General features: G+C 50.2%; 4 protein-coding genes across 4 annotated transcripts; 2 read left to right on the top strand and 2 right to left on the bottom strand.

Annotated features, from left to right (window-relative positions):
- Positions 1 to 4,509: 4,509 nt before the first annotated feature.
- M421DRAFT_102536 (uncharacterized protein) lies at positions 4,510 to 5,295 on the top strand (the record flags this gene model as incomplete). Its single annotated transcript, XM_033586789.1, has 2 exons — positions 4,510 to 4,840; positions 4,898 to 5,295. 2 exons carry the CDS (start codon positions 4,510 to 4,512, stop codon positions 5,293 to 5,295), a joined length of 729 nt encoding a protein of 242 aa, XP_033446757.1.
- A 122-nt stretch (positions 5,296 to 5,417) lies between these two features.
- Positions 5,418 to 7,732, bottom strand: M421DRAFT_422835 (IQ calmodulin-binding domain-containing protein). Its single transcript, XM_033593293.1, has 4 exons — positions 6,475 to 7,732; positions 5,939 to 6,421; positions 5,740 to 5,889; positions 5,418 to 5,691 (listed from the first exon to the last, which is right to left on the bottom strand). The coding sequence occupies exons 1-4, from the start codon at positions 7,706 to 7,708 to the stop codon at positions 5,531 to 5,533; spliced, it is 2,028 nt and encodes a 675-aa protein (XP_033446756.1). The 5' UTR covers positions 7,709 to 7,732; the 3' UTR covers positions 5,418 to 5,530.
- Positions 7,733 to 10,864: 3,132 nt separating this feature from the next.
- M421DRAFT_422833 (uncharacterized protein) lies at positions 10,865 to 12,325 on the top strand. The gene is made up of 2 exons (XM_033593292.1): positions 10,865 to 11,330; positions 11,436 to 12,325. The coding sequence occupies exons 1-2, from the start codon at positions 11,012 to 11,014 to the stop codon at positions 12,095 to 12,097; spliced, it is 981 nt and encodes a 326-aa protein (XP_033446755.1). The 5' UTR covers positions 10,865 to 11,011; the 3' UTR covers positions 12,098 to 12,325.
- Positions 12,326 to 12,546: 221 nt separating this feature from the next.
- M421DRAFT_94032 (uncharacterized protein) lies at positions 12,547 to 15,169 on the bottom strand (the record flags this gene model as incomplete). The annotated part of the gene is made up of 5 exons (XM_033598164.1): positions 12,547 to 12,567; positions 12,741 to 13,031; positions 13,400 to 13,431; positions 13,495 to 13,824; positions 14,299 to 15,169. The coding sequence occupies 5 exons, from the start codon at positions 15,167 to 15,169 to the stop codon at positions 12,547 to 12,549; spliced, it is 1,545 nt and encodes a 514-aa protein (XP_033446754.1).
- Between the last annotated feature and the right edge of the window lie 1,084 nt (positions 15,170 to 16,253).

Below are 16,253 nucleotides of genomic sequence, written 5' to 3'. Positions count from 1 at the left end.
TATTGTGTATGCGAAAGAATCTACTAGTACAACCTAGGGTTAGTTGTATACAAACTAGGTTAGTAATATACCCAAACCAAACCTATACCTAGCACGTGCTACCCTACCTATACCTATACCCAGTCACGTGCTACCCTACCCTACCTATGGTCCGTGTAACCCTCCCCTACCTATACCTATGGTCCGTGCGACCCTCCCCTACCTATACCTACGTCCGTGCGACCTATACCCTACCTATACCCTACCCTAGGTACATGGTACCCATCCGCCAGTCTAGTATACTGTGTAGTATAATATATTATAGTTGTGTGCTGTAATGTTGCAAAGTAGGTGCAGTATTGGTGTGGTCTTGGCAAAAGTGGCCAGCTCGCTTAGGTGGCCAGCTCGCTTGTGGAGTACGTTACTTGTTAATAAAGTAAGTGACCTAGCTCTCTAATACTCTCTTTTAAGGAACTCCTGAGGCGAAATTCTGTATTATATCCTGTGTATGTAGTAAACGTTGCTTAGTAAGCTGCTCTATATACTTTATAAGGTCCTCCTCTTGTTGTAGATTAATATTTTGCTGTTCTGCTAACGTACTCCACAAGCATGCCGGTCACCCAAGTGTACCGGTCACTTTTGCCAAGACCACACCAACACTATAACTACTTTGCAGTACCTTAGTACACAGCAGCATTCTACTATGCTACACAGTATATTATACTAATCTATAGTACTTTACGCATCTTTCTTACAAGTTGTTCTGTTATGCCCTGTCTCGCCACATGTGCTACAGCGCCTTAAAGACTAAGTGCTCCTATTAACACGTGACCTCTTCTTTGCCTTCTTCCTATTACTACAGGCCTTAAACTCCTTTAGAGTAGTTAGCTACACTCCCTTAGTAAAGGTTAGAGTCCCTTCTTGCTGTACTTGCTTCCTTTTGTGTAATTTATAACGTGTAGCGGCCTTGTTAGCTGCCTGTAGGTCAGCAACCTAGTTGCGCACTAAAACTAGTAAATGCGCTATTAGCTCTGTGCCTTTAGTAAGCTAATTAAGAGCGTTAACTATAGACATTAGTAAGCTATTAGCGTGTCTCTAAATCCTCTCTTAAATTAGCTTTAATTAAGACCTAAATTCTAGGGTGTTGCTTAGTGTTTTAGACTCCTACGTACTATTGTCTATAGTAGGTGGCGTTAGTGTGTACAGCTGTACTTTAAGCTTTAATAGCACAGCCTCTAGGTTAAGTAGGACTAGGCCAGCACCTCTAAATCCTCCCTAGATATTACTCTCTGTAATTGAGGCGTCAAAAGCTGCTTTAAAGCACAGCAAGAACTCAAGTTTAGTGATACGCGTAATCTTGCTGCGCATTAGCCACTTAGCTTGGCGGCTATAGGCCTTCTTCAACAGAGAAAAACAGCCTACGTCAAGTGGCTGTAGTAGGTGCGACAAGTGTGGAGGCATACACAGGGTAATAATCTTGTGTTCCTTGCAGTACTAGTGGAATTTAACTAAGTTGTGGCTCTTATAGCCGTCTAGAATAAGCAGCTAATAGCTGCCAACAGTGCGCGCCTTTGTGTACTTATTAAAGTGCTTTAACTACTTAACTCTAAGCTTGTTGTTAGTCTAGCTATTATTAGAGACATTAAGAACCTAGTTGTTAGGTATACTAGGCTCCTTGTACTAGGCAGAGAGGTGGTGCTCGCTAGAGAAGATAATGAAGGGTGGGATAGACTAGCCCTTCGCGCAGATGCCTTGGATGATGCTAGTCTACTCTTAGTCGCCCTGCTACACTGTCTTTAGTCTCCCTTAACGCTTAGAGCCTGTAACAACAGCTCCTATTAATATAACGCCTATCATAAAGCTAGATTTGTTAAAGTTATAGGTGTCTTTATCTTATATACTATACTTAGCTTTAGTATTCTCTACTAGTTAGAACTAGTCCCTAATTACCTTAGGATCCTTACATAGAGCTCTCTTATAGTTGTACTTGCAATTAAATTTGACTTTAAGCTCTAGCTGACGTTTTACAAAGTTGGCAGCCTAGTTCTTGCCAACGTAGGGCTGGTGGCGCTTAGCAAGCAGAGAATTGGCCATATCCTCTACATCAGCAAGCCAGGGCGAGTATCCTCGCTCGTCTAGCCTCAACACGTGCTAGACAATTACCTCCTCTTTGTTCTTTGTAAGATTTATAGTATTAGGTGTGTAGTCGCAGCGTGGGGTGGCTCTAGCAAGTTGGTCACTAAGCGTGCTTTGAGAGACGTTGTAGATTGCTGCAGCGCGTCGCTGAGAGAGCGTCGCGTCTTGTTGGATAGCCTGGAGAGCAAGCTGTATGTCTGCTTCATTAGAGAGCTTTTTTATGTTGCTGCGTTGAGGCATTGTTAGTAGAGTGAAGTTTGGTGTGGTCTTGGCAAAAGTGACCGGTACACTTGGGTGACCGGCATGCTTGTGGAGTACGTTAATACGTCTTTGCATAACGTGTTTTATAAGCGAGTGCGCATTACAAGCGAGTGCGCACCCCACCAACTTTTTGCAACGCGTGAACTTATACTATCATGGCACCCCCAACTCAAGCCCAGCCAGCTTCTTGTGAGGCTAATATACACCTTGCTATCTTAGCTCTCCAGCGAAATCAAATTCAGAGTGAGGCAGTCGCTGCACAGACGTTTAATGTCTCTCGAGACACACTCCACCGCCGACTTGCTGGCAAGCCTGCCCGACGCAATTGCCAACCCAACTCAAAGAAGCTCACTAAGCAAGAAGAGGAGGTGATAGTCAGCTATATACTCGATCTAGATCGACGTGGATTTGCGCCTACGTACGCAGCCGTACGTGATATAGCTAATAAGCTGCTGGCTGCGCGCGGCGCTGGTCAGGTCGGCGTCCACTGGCCGCGCAACTTTGTCAAGCGTACAGACAGTCTCACAACGCGTTTCAATCGAGCGTACGACAGGCAGAGAGCTCTATGTGAGGATCCTGTACTGATCAGGAGCTGGTTTGAGCTTGTAGAGCAGACAAAGGCTAAGTATGGCATCCTTGACAAGGACGTCCACAACTTTGACGAGGCTGGCTTTATGATGGGCAAGATCACAACCCAGCTTGTTGTGACAGGATCAGAGAGGAGAGGCCGGCCGAAGGCTATCCAGCCTGGCAATCGCGAGTGGGTCACGGTGATCCAGGGAATCAATGCTGCTGGCTGGGCTATCCCACCGTTCATCATCTTTGCTGGCCAGTACCACCTTTCTGCCTGGTATGAGGAAGACATCCCACGCGATTGGGCTGTTGCAGTCAGTGAGAACGGCTGGACAACCAACGAGCTTGGAGTTGAGTGGCTGAAGCACTTTATTAAGCATACAGATGGCAAGGTAGTTGGGGCGCGCCGGCTGCTGATCCTGGATGGCCATGAGAGTCACCACTCTCTTGAATTTCAGGAGCTCTGCAAGAAGAACAATATCTGCACGCTCTGCATGCCGCCTCACTCATCCCACCTGCTGCAGCCGCTTGACGTTGGCTGCTTCTCGCCGTTGAAGCGCGCGTACAGCCGCGAGATTGAGGCGCTGATCCGCCACCACATCAACCACATCACAAAGCTTGAATTCTTGCCAGCATTTAAGGCAGCGTTCAATCAATCGTTTACCTCAGCCAATATCTGCTCAGCTTTTCGAGGTGCAGGCCTTGTAGCTCTCCAACCAGACGTTGTACTGTCAAAGCTTGACGTGCAGCTGCGTACACCTACTCCAGCTGCTCTGCCAGAGGCTCCCTGGCAGGCTCGTACGCCGAGCAACGTACGTGAGCTTGAGGCTCAATCAACGTTGATTCGTGAGCGCGTAAGAAAGCATAAGAGCTCCTCGCCAGCTTCAATTATTGACGCGATTGACCAGCTCAAGAAGGGCGCTGAGGTGATGATGCTCTCAGCTGAGCTGATGCGCGATCGGATCACTGGCCTTGAGAGAGCAAATGAGGCAGCGTCTGCACGTAAACAGCGCAAGAAAAAGCGTATACAGCAGCGTGGGGTCTTAACGAAGGGAGCTGGCGAGGATATCCTTGCTCAACGTGAGGCTAATCAGCAGATTGCTTGTGAAGAGCGTCAAGGAGGAGAGCAATCAGGTGTTAGCCGCCAGGCTCTTGCGCGCTGTAAGAGGTGCAGAGAGACTGGGCATAACTCTCGTACATGCAAGAAAGATACTTTAGATACTGTTTAATCTACTCTATTAATATCTACATACTATCTCATCTTGTTGTTGAGATATACGCTTGTAGAGGTGCGCAAAGTTGGTAGGGTGCGCACTCGCTTGTAATGCGCACTCGCTTATAAAACACGTTAGGCGTGTATCGCCTTAATGTCTACGCGTCAACATTGAGCGCACAACACCATGTGTTTTAGCAATTTTAGTATACAGAATCTTTTCGCAAGGGCTTAATTGAGCTATCTCTGTAAGGGCTAGATTAAGCGACATGGTGGCGTTAAGCAAAATGGGTGTGAAGTTTGACGCGTTCTTGTTGATGCGCGCATTTGATGAATCCGCGCATTTGATGAATCCGCGCATTTGGTGCACGGACACGGTACTCAACGCCTCAGTCCACATTGGAGAAATTTACGTTGGCGTTGACAATCTCACCGCAAAGATTAACCTAGACGCACAAGTCATTTCATTGCTATCGTTTAACGCTGGAGTCGACCTTTCCATCGACAAGATCTCACTTCTGATCCAGAATGTCACCGCAAAAGTCTACCTCGAAGCGCGCCTCACAAACCTTGTCACCATGGTCAGCGATGTGCTTGACAGCATCGACTTGAAACATCTTATTGCCGAGCTCAGTAACGGCCTAGGAAGCATCATCAATGACACCGCCGGCCTGGTCGGTGACGTCGCTGATGGCGTGACTGGACCTGGCTCAAGCTCATCCTCCGGCTCTACAGCTTCTGAAGTAAGCAAGCAATCGGAGGAACTTGTGCAATTCGAAATCAAGAGCAACATTCTTTACTCAGCAAACGACTTCTCGGGCAACACACACACTCGCTGTGTCCTTGCTCAGAACGGCGACATTGTTGAGGAGAAGCTGAACAATTACGGGTCTATCTCCAACGAGGGTGTTGTTGGTGACTACCAGAAGGGTATGCGCTTCGACGGCTTCAATGAGAGCGTGATGTTCAAGGGTGAGGAGATCAGGGAGATGTATGAGCCTTTCAAGGGGTTGTACTCGATTATTGGTGTATTCAAGAGCAAGACCACTGGCGAGGTGGTAGGAACACAGTTGCTGGCTGAAGCGAGAGGAGGCGGAAGTGCAACTATCGGAGCTGAACAAGACCAAAGGTAGTGTGCAGATGAGACAGCACTTTCTGCTTTGTGCTTCTGAGCTCTGTCAACCTCAAAACTGTACCGTGCAATGGCGATGCCTCTAAACGACTTCCTTGATGGCTACAACATATTCGGCTTCACTAATAGGGCGACTCGAATGGGATGTGACGTACATATAAAAGAGAGAAGCGCCTAGTACTGATGGAAACGCTAAGTTGACAAACACTAGGAGAGATCAAAGTCCATCAGCTATCCTAAAATCCGCCAGCACCTCTGACGCGCTGCACCGCACCGACTAACCCTTTAGCCCAGGGGAACTTCCCTGGGTCCTTCCCGATTGCACCTTCCACCTCCTTTCCGTCCTCGTCCCTCCATATTCCGTCTTCCTGCGACGCCAGTCCATAGAGATGCGTATCTGTGGTGAAATCAGTACTGGTTACGATCGAGACGCATGGGTACGTACTCTGATTTCTCCGAAGTTGCTCTTTCCAATCTCTACAGATGTGGTAGGAATCGATCATGATGTTGACCTCCATCGAATGGAACCACGACTGCGTGTCTTGGTTGCCGTTACCCTGTATACCGACATGATCGTCGACAATCATAAGCTTGACTGCCAGGGCCGTTAGTGTGCGCTATGTTCATAGCGAAGATTAGCCTACTGTGACAACTCCTTGTCTTAAACTTGTTATGGATCGGTATTATCTGATCTTTGGCCACGTAGTAATGGACTCGCAAGTTTTTCCTGTGCTCTTCACTCATATTCTCGTACATCTCGTTGGCGATCTTCTCATTGTGGCCACCTTGAAACGGCAGGAGTTCACCGGCGTCATTGTAACCCAAACAGACATAATAGGTGACTTCGATGCCTCGGCGAGCTGCTTCTTTCAACGCAGGTACAAGCGGGGAAGCATTGAGATTCGGCGTCTGGATAAAGACCGTCTTTTGAGCGTTCCGGATTGCCGCCAACCAGGCCTCGTTCTGCGGAACATTGACACACTCATGGTTTGGCGCACCCCAAGGTCGTCGATTGACAAGTGCCATGGGAAAAGGAGCATGGGCCTTGTGCGGGTGTATTGGTATCATGTCATCTTCTGATCTGCATTGTGGTGCTGTGCCTTTACGATCCAGTTTTTTTGCAAGGTCTGGCACATGTCAGTATTTCAAGCGCTCGAAGCTAGACGAGTAAGGAACGTACTGAGGTGCCGTGTAACAGCATCCATTTGTGTCTCGCCATCCCCTGGCGAAAGTATTGCTTGCATGTGCTCAATCTCAGCAACAATGTCTGAGTCGTGCGATCTGTTCCTGCGATCTGGCAAAGAAAGGTCTTTATTTGAGTCGTCGAGGTTCTTATTCAGAAGACTGTCTTGGTGTACCCGTAGACCGCCATTCTCGTCAAACAGTGCCTGGAATGCAGGATTGTGGAACATTGATATGTGTTTGTTGCTTGCTGGAGTGTCTAGAGATGGCAATGGAGGGTTGAGATGTCTAGCCCAGGAAAGCAATGCGGTGTCATAAATCGAGTTCACTATTGCCCCCTCAACATGCGTCATCATCTCTAGATTGTCGTTGTCCTGAATGTTGTTGCTTTGTACGACTGCAATTCTTCGATCGACGACCATGAACTTGGAGTGAAAGGTCCCAAGCATTGGACGGTGGAAATTTTGCACCTCCATATCGATATGTGGTATCTCTTCAGGCGCTGGCAACTTCACAGCATCTGCAGTGTACTGCTTTGGCGACATCATCTGGTGATTGTCGACGACTTGCTTGATGTTTCCGCGGTCGTACATAATCTTCATGACGATTCTTTCACCACGCTCGCCGGCACGCCTGGACAACTCTCTTATGGCGTCTGTAATGATACTTGCTGCTCCAGATGCGATCCAGAAGTTTGTCGCCAGGAATACGTCCTTCTCCGCGCGAACAATCAGATTTGCCATGTGCCGACAGATATCAGGCAGTGGAGCAATCACTGTGACAGGAAGAACTCCACTGCTACCCATTAAGCTAGGACTCACCATGCCGGCGAGCGGATCGTGTTCGAGCGAGCAGAGAGCAGCGTGGTAACATTGTAGAAACAGTTCGCTTGGGTCACTGTCGCCCCAGTTGCCGCATTGTCGTACACGTTGAAGTTCTGCAGCACTCGCAGGCTGCCGAGTGCGTGATTTGTGCTCCGTGATGGCAAAATGCTGACCACCATATAACACTTCGGCAAGATGAGCAGGCTCCCCAGATGGATTCTTTGTCAACTCGGACGATATACTTGTAGGAGCTGTGCAAAATCTGTAGATTCGGTCGGAGATCGTAGCTGCCATTGCTCTGCGGGGCACCCAGGGTTGACGGTGATATTCGTAGCCGGAAGTTATGAGAAGAAGAGTGCAAGCCGTCCAGAAACCTGCAGGATCGAAGTCAGGTAAGAAGTCGAACATGTTGCGATAAGTCATACGGTAGTGTAGATTTGCGGTATATCCTTGAGAGCTGGCGTTCCAATCCGGTTATTCGAAAACCGCTGCGAAAGAGAGCCGCATGACAGCATAGCTACGCGTTCACTGCCACTCTACCCGTTGTACCCGTCGCTTGACCTTGGTTCAATTGCTAAAAGGCTTGTCACAGTTAGTGCGGTGTGTGTTTGGTTGTGCGTGCCTGTCGAAAAGCTTGGCTATGCACTAAAGGGCTTGGTCAGCTAGCCCGGTGAAGGTTAAGCCACAGGCGCTAGGCAAATGTCTTCCGAGTTATGACGCTCTATCCTGCTCATACAGCAGGAACACTCGGCAAGTACCTGCGAGCAGGCCCCAGTTGCTACAAACATCCATAGCGGCCGACAGAGAACAAGACATTAGCATGTGATACTATGAGCCAGCTCGTCCACTACATACAAGCATGAGCCTCATAAAGATTTTTCGAAAGCCTCGCTGCTGATGGCTACAAGGCGCTGAAGGCGATTGAAGGTATCCATGGATAACTATCAGCAATGATAAGCATACAAGGTGCGTGCTTATCGATGAAGGATGGTCGACATTAGAGACTACATTCCAATGATATGATATTAAAGGTTGTTCAAGCATTTATTGTGCTACATCTTGCTCGGCCGTTATTGCGGACCGACTTGGACGTCAGGTGCCCTTCTGGACCCGCGCAGGTAAAGTGTTGAACATATGTGTATTTCTCACAGCGGATGCGCAATATGACAAGCTGCATACAGGAGTGTATGATACCAGTATGTGCATCTACTACACTTTGTCAACCATGCACGAGGTGGAGATTGCGATAGAGGAGTATTTTAGCTTACCATGCTCACATTCACGCCATTCGGCCATTCATGCCCAAGGAAATAATCAGGTTCGCAACCTTGCCAGTCCACACTCTCCACCAACTCAGCCCTATCGAAGCTGTATTGATATGGCAAGCCCAAGTTGTATCACGAATTCGTGTTATTTGATCGTCGTCGCAATAGTGTATTCCTCTACGACAGACTAATAGCGTATTACAATCAAAGCTGAGGATGTTGCGACTTGCACCAACCGATATTCGGTGATCTTACTCCACAAGTCAAGAGTTCTGTCACGACACCCGAAAGGCCCGAAAGGCATCTGTGTAATAGCAATCCCACCAGCGTTCCATATCTCTTTCCCTTCATCGTCGCAGAAGCATTACGTGAGCTCTGTGGTGCCAATCCAGATGGCTGATCAGGAGGTAATTCCATGCCCGCTGCATCTCGGCCATATCTTCCTGTCGCGATGATGCTGTGCGTCGGACTTGCGTCTGTCAACAATAGGCGTTTGAGACCTGACACTCGGCACTTCCTACAGTGTCAAAAGCAGCGGTCACTAGACCAGAGTAGAGTAGAAGAGCTGTTACCAAGATGGCGAAGGCTCTCATTCTGGAGGAATATCGGAATGAGATACATGTTGCTCGTACTATGCTATCGACGTTGGCTTCCAACTGTGGATTTTTTGGAGTTTTAGAGAGTAAATTTTGTGTTGGATCGGCCATGCACGACTGTAAGGGTCAGTCCAGGGACCAGTGCTCGCCACAACGGAGGTTGCAGGTTTTCTTGAAACGCATTGACTGTAGTAATGCTTAGAACATCATCCACTGAGTCATAGTCAGTGAAAAGTGGGGCGTGGCATCTCGGTTCCTCGAGGTGCAAGTGCGAAGAACGAGCGTGGTACAAACGACAGTGGATCCACAGGACCGCAGGGAAGTGACAAGCTGTTGAAATCATGCTAAGTTGCGACTGGAGAGACGCAAAAGGTAGGTGGATAGCGAAGCACAGGAGGCTCAGCCCAGAAAATGGAGTACAGCATTGCTGTGGACGGGGAAATTACTAACGGCCTTCATGCCGAGAAACCTCTACATTTACAAAATAGTAGAAGTGTCGCGAGAGGGGCATCTTGTATCGGCCCTTAGACAGGCTGACGCACATGTTCCTTCCAAGCTTGACTTCTGACTACAAGATCTCCACCTCGCGGCGTATCAAACTATGAAATTCATCTTGAGTTCGCCAAACACGTAGCTATAGGAGGGCGACATATCGTTCAATACGCTACGACCATGGTTGATTAGAGTCCCCGAAGCTGAAGAGGTAGCGGCGACGGCGGTGGACGGAGGATCCCGGAGTCCGTCAGAACGGCAGAGGGAACGTAAGAGTCAGGGAACGGGTGGGAAAGGCCTACACCGAACTGCAGGAGAACGAGCAGGAGAATGAAAAAGAACTCGAAGGCCTTCATGGCGACGGAATTGCGAGCTCCATGTTAGACAGACAGCTTCGAGTAACTCGACAGAAAAATGACTTGGAAAGAGACAGTGCCAATATTGGATGAAAGTGGAGATAGGGCGAGGTATCCCACAATGTGAAGACTGACATGGCATCAGAAATACTGGTCGATATGATCAAGAGCAGAGAGACCAGGTGAGATCAGTAGTGCAAAGTGATCGTCCTGTGACTGAGCATATCAGCCATAGTCAGCGTTCTCAGCGGACGAAAAGCTGCCCCTAAAGCAACTCGGCATCATGGAGGAGTCGAAGCAGTTCCTTGACAGTTCGATTCTGTCACGGTTTGAGTCTCTCTTGTCTCATAGGCAAACGCACCTTACCTTCGGTGAGATGCGACTACCCATCCTGCACTAGCGCTGTTTACAGCCACTCGTGTATACCTACTGTTCGTAGGGAGCTAGGCTACTCACTTCACAGCAGACTACGTGAATTAATCTGCAGCTGTTGTAGTCATCTACACGGTTCCGACATACCTTGAAGCCTTAAGGCTCAACGACTTGCAGCCGGCACCCAAATTAGCAATGACTGGGTCCTAAATTTCGAGCATCACACCCATTACAGAGGCAAGGATTCGTTGAATGCTGAGAGTGGCCACCTATTCTGTGTACATACCTCACGGTCACCCACATCTCTGAGGGAGGAGCAACAGTCAACCGAATCCATACAATGGGACTGGCTTAGGTTGAAAACAGTCCTGGTTGTGACTCGCAGGAACCTCACAAATGATCCGCGGACAGGATAACTCCACGTTGCCCGCTGATTGGCTGCAATGACGTGCATGACTACAAGCTACACGCTCCTATCACGGAGTGCATCGCATCCTCTACCTCGACACTCCCTCGGTCGTTGCTGCCTCGGTCGCGCTCTAGTCCGGTCTCTTTCCTACCGCAAGACTCCCTGGAGCTCTTGCCTCTTCCTTGATTGTCTCATCGCACTACCGCACCCGCAACGCCACCATGGCTATCGACGACTTGACCGCACCGCAAGCCGCGGCTCCCCAGCCCATTGACATTGAGGCATGGACTGAGCAGGCGACAGCAGCTTTAGGCTCTGTCGCCATTTCCGCGGCCCCGGCCGCTGCTCAGGAGACCTCGGTCGTCTTCGATATTCCTCTCGATGAGCACGATGCGCCGGCCCGCCTTGCCCCTGCGACAACTACGCAGATGCACACCGTGTACAAACGCAAGGAGCCCATTCGCCGCGACAGTCTGAATAGGCGTGAAGCGCTGCTCAAAGGCAAGGAGGGCAGCCGGCGCAGGCAGAGGTGGGAGAATGGTACGCCACCCTGACTCATCCCCTCAATCGCAGTAGTACCATTGGATCAGCCTCTCTGCCTACAACATACGCTTGATCCTGAACTAGAAAGCTCATGCTTCACAGATCGCCTCCTGAACAACCCGTATGTCGAGCCTCCGACCCCCAAAGACTGGGAAGTCCACCCCACCTACCGTGTGCACAACGTCCCCTACTATCTCGCTCCGCTCTGGGACGCCGGCCTCAAGCGCCAGTCTACCAAGCGCCATGATCACGCCGTCGCCGAGAAGAACGCGACCCGGACCGTAGCCAACAGGCCCACAGAGCCCGGTGTGGTTCCCAAGGAGCTGCGCGAGAAGCTGAAGCGCAGTCGCGGCGCAAAGGGCTTGCTCATGGATCTCGAGGGTGAAGTGAGGAAGTTTGTGGCTGAGTGGGAAGACAGCGCTCGCGCCGCAGAGGAGGACGGCCTGCCAGCAGATCTAGATTCGGAAGACGAGGAGATCGTTTTCGTTGGGCGGAATGGGCAGACGCATGACCACGATGGCGCGACTGCCCAGCTCAAGCGAGAGCTGATGCTGTTCGAGACACCTGAGGGCGACAACGGCGGCACATTTGGCCGCTGGCTGGTGCATCACATCGGCGTTTACTACGGTCTTACAACCTGGAGTATCACTGTGGGTACGCCGGCCAGGCGAGAAGCGTACATTGGCATCAAGGAGACGAAGATGAGGAGCGGTGGGCGTCCGATCTGCAGTCCTATGCCAACACCTCTGTGGGGCATGGTCTGAGGTGATTGGATATCTTGCTTTCCTGCTTGTTTGCTTCGTTCCTCTTATATTCTATCATTCCAATCGGCTAATGGGTCACTGCGTGCATCTTGTGCATATAGACACGCATCTAGCATTGACGTATGCAAGCATATAGACTATACAATGGTCATGCCTGCGTAACTCTCGCTCCAACCACTCTCGAGCACAGAAATGTATTGTCGACTCTACTCGATACCTCTAACCAATTGCAGTATTTATCTCTGTTGTTAGAGCAGGCTGTCCGTGATACAACCCATGAACCCGTGCACACTGAACAAAACGCAGAATGGTGCGAAATAGTGTGCGAATATGTATGGTGATTTCAACACCGACAAGATACCCCGTTCTTTGGGCAGCCCCGAGTTCGGCACACGGAGAGCAATTCTTACCTGGTGTCGGTTATTTGCCTTTCATGGTTTATTGGTATGTCAAGACGAGGTGGCTTGAGGCTGCATATACGTCATTATGTACGCAACTTGTCCGAATCAGCGATCTTAAGTCTCATGGCAATGACTCTCATGAACCCCCTCTACGAGGCACTGTGCTCGTTTCCAACGCTCGACATCGCGGACGTTCCCCACCAATCCACACAACGCAAACACCATTCAGAACCTCAACTCACTTTCGAAGCCAACGCGAAGCGCAGCCTCCTCCCCTCAACATAAGATATCGGCAGGTACTTCGTCAGATTCTCCTCACCAACGCAGGTCGAGACAACCTCACACACCGCATCCGCATTGAACCCGAAGAAAAACGGCATGAAGTACCGCGACGTCTCCGCACGGTTGCACAACCGATGCACAGTTGAGCGGAACCGATCATTGGACAGCCTTTGCAGGAAGTCGCTGACGTTGACAACCAGCGTTCCTGGCATGGTAAACGCATCGAGCCACTCTGAGATGGACGAGAGGACCTGCAGTCAGCCGAGCGCGTCTCGCCAGAGTAGCGTGAATAGTTGGATGTCGGTGTGGGAGCCAATGCCGACGTCAATATCTGCGTCAGTAGCTAGTGAGGCGAGGGTGTGTAGTGGATATAGAGTGCGTCTGCGCCTGGGTGAGTGGTCAGGTTATCGGAGTAGTGCTCTGGCAGGTCGTGCGCGAGTGCGAAGACACAGGTCAATTTTCGAGCGAGCTGCAGACGTTGGGCCCAGAAAGAAATTGTTGTTTTGCGCAGGCTTTTGAGGTAAGAGTTATGGGACCAAATCAGGTCATGGCTCTTGATCGTTTAGTCGTAAATGGGGGAGGAAGTCTGTGAGATCATATGCGAAGGATCATATCATACGTCGTACTGCACAGCGAAGGTCTCCTTGCGGTCTGCGCCATGTCAATGAGGATTTGACTCGGCTTGTGCAGATCGTAGCGGATAGGACGACGCACTTCGCGACTCAGTGCGATTGATCTGCGTCGAACTCAACCCCCTGTAGCCCACTGCAGGCCCGGTGTATTCGGGCAACAGCGGTTCTTTCTTGTCCAGCGGCTGCGCAAGGAAAGCCTGAGCTTGGCTCAGAGCATCTTCAATCAGCCTTCCGTCGATGCCATAGTTCTCAACATAGGAGAACTCAGTGTTCTCTGCAGTTTTGCACACATGTTTTGCAATGATCCTTCTGGCGTCAAGATTACCATCAAAACCGCTGAGGTCAATGAGCGGTATCTCGTCGTCTCTAGGTGGGCGCGCTGGAGCAGTAGACACGTCGAAACTCCGGACCACTTGGGGTTAGCAGTTCGATGGTGGCGAAGTACTGTTCGTTGGTTACGTACGCCATTGCTGCTGGCATCATGTGTTGCGGCAAACGTAGCCGCTGTATATCGATGGAAGACTGCGCTGAGTTGCTTGCTAGCTAGGAGGCGACCATATATACATGCCCTGAGATGTGCTAGTCCAAGGTAGTCAACAGAGGTGACGATCAAGGCCTGTCGGACCGACTTGCACCGCAACATCATGATATCCTGCTATTGTGTTGAAGAGAAGATGGGCATTCGTGGATTATGACTAATCAGGATAAGCGAGCACGTCATGTCGCCTTCTTTCTTGAGCTTTCTCACAGCAATCATTGCTAAGACGTATCACACTGTACGCGGCTGCTTGATCGCTTCTGGAGGCATTGATTTGGATTAGGGGTCTGCAGGGTTGCGTACTGACGTACAAATCTTATTCGTACAAGATGACCATCTAAAGCATACCCATCACTGCTGCAACGCCTATACCAGCAAGTGCGGGTATCACTGCATTCATCTTTCCTGCAGCACCAGTGCTCTGCGGAGGCGCACTTGCAGTCGCACTCGCGGAAGCTGACTCTGGGCTCCCTGAAAAAGAAGAAGAAGAAGAAGAAGCAACACTTGAACTTGGAGCAATCGTGCTCACGTCGACTGAAGAGCCGGAGAAAGCGCTCAACTTCTCCTGTCCAGCGTAGATCACGATCTGATACACCGCGAACTCCGCCGCTGTGGTCGTGAAAGATGATTCTAGTTCGGTCTCCGGTACTTCATCACTAGTACACCATGCTGGTGTCGTGGTTTCCGTCTGCAGCGGGAAGTTGTATTCTTGAGTGATAGTCTCGGTACCGGCAGAGCCCCAGATTCCAGTGCCGTAGGTGTGCGTGATAGTTCGCGTGACATTCTCGACCGGAGAACGATCCGTTTGGGTGGTCTGATACTCATTGCACCTAGCAAATCTAGCATATCCGTCGCCAATTTTGCCATCACACGTCACATCTGCGCCGGCTTGTGCCGGCTGCGTGCAGGCCAACTGGAGATTCATGTCGCCATCCGTTGGTGTAGGCTCGTACCGAGTCATGGCTTCCTTGATCGTAAAGGCGGTCTTGCCGAAAGTGTAGTTCCCACCAGGGCCCCCAATGTTGAGAGCGGTCGTGTTGGTGTTGGCGTCAAAGTCCAGCGACAAGGTCATGTGTTCTGAGTCAGCATCGATGACGGATGCGACATAGCCGTATCTGTCGGTGTCGGCGAAGTTGGTCATCCATGCTGTAGTAGTGTAGTTGGAAGCCTGGGCGGTTGCGATACCCGCAAAAAGCAGCGCTGCGCTGATTCGAGCCATACTGTAATGCAAAGCGTTGGCTGTAGGCAGAAGTGATATCGTCAATGGAGGGACACGTTGCTGTGCGATCAGTCAAGATTCTTGCTGTTTCGTGTGTTTACATACCTTTCAAGGCGTCCAACCCTGAGGCGCAGTATTGCAGTCTCGTGATTTAACAGCCGCCTTTCCGGTTAGCGCTTCATCGCATGCAGCCTTGCGAAGCCTTTCTTACTGTCGTCGCCTCGGCAAAGGGAGCAATGCGCCTTGTATTACCTACAAACCGGAGATCACTGGTCGAACCCACTCTGAAGACTTGATGTTACGTGTGCCAAGTAATCGTGGAGAAATTGGGGAGAAACTAAGGCGGCCGCCTTGAAGCCCTACTGTTGACCATTGGCCCACAGCCGAGGAAATACTGCGAGCCTACGATATTCTCAATATATTCCGTCTGCTGCGCCTATTGATCGCCAGTCGTGGGTCTCAAAAGATTTACAGCGATCCCGTGGTCTTGCGCCGAAGAGAGCTTTGACAGCCCTGGCAGCCTCGGAAAGACCTTGGCATCCAAGAAGAAGGACATGATGGACCGGTTTGCACGACTTGGCGGTACAATTGCCCAAGAAATGTTCACTAGTTGTCCACAGCCACACAGAATCGGACTCAGTAAGACTATAGTGCCCAGATCTAGGGCTGCCGAGTATCGTTGTGCATATGTGAGGATAGTCGGATCGTGACTCGTGCTCGCAAATTTGCGGGGAGTGAAGCACTCAAAGCGAAGTCACGTGTTGGAAGATCTCCCGTCTCTTCCGTCCAAGCTCTTGACATTTGGCATCGAGTTGAAGGGTGCCTTTCGACCAAGCTACGACTACACGGCTTTGGTAGATCATGTTGTGGTGACAGTTGATACGAAATAGTCTAGATGAGAGCTCATGGTGGTGTATGTGGTCATCATGAATGATTCGCGGTGGAGTGAACAGTGCGCATATGCAGGAAGAATTGAAGGATTAAATCCAGATTGTATTGTGTGCAGCTAGGAACAGTAGATATACACGAGTGGCTGTAAACAGCGCTAGTAAAGGATGGGTAGTCGCATCTCACCGAAGGTGAG

Source organism: Didymella exigua (assembly GCF_010094145.1).
Source record: "Didymella exigua CBS 183.55 unplaced genomic scaffold M421scaffold_22, whole genome shotgun sequence".
NCBI classification, from domain to species: Eukaryota; Fungi; Ascomycota; class Dothideomycetes; order Pleosporales; family Didymellaceae; genus Didymella; species Didymella exigua.
This window is presented reverse-complemented; position numbering and strand designations above follow the sequence as displayed.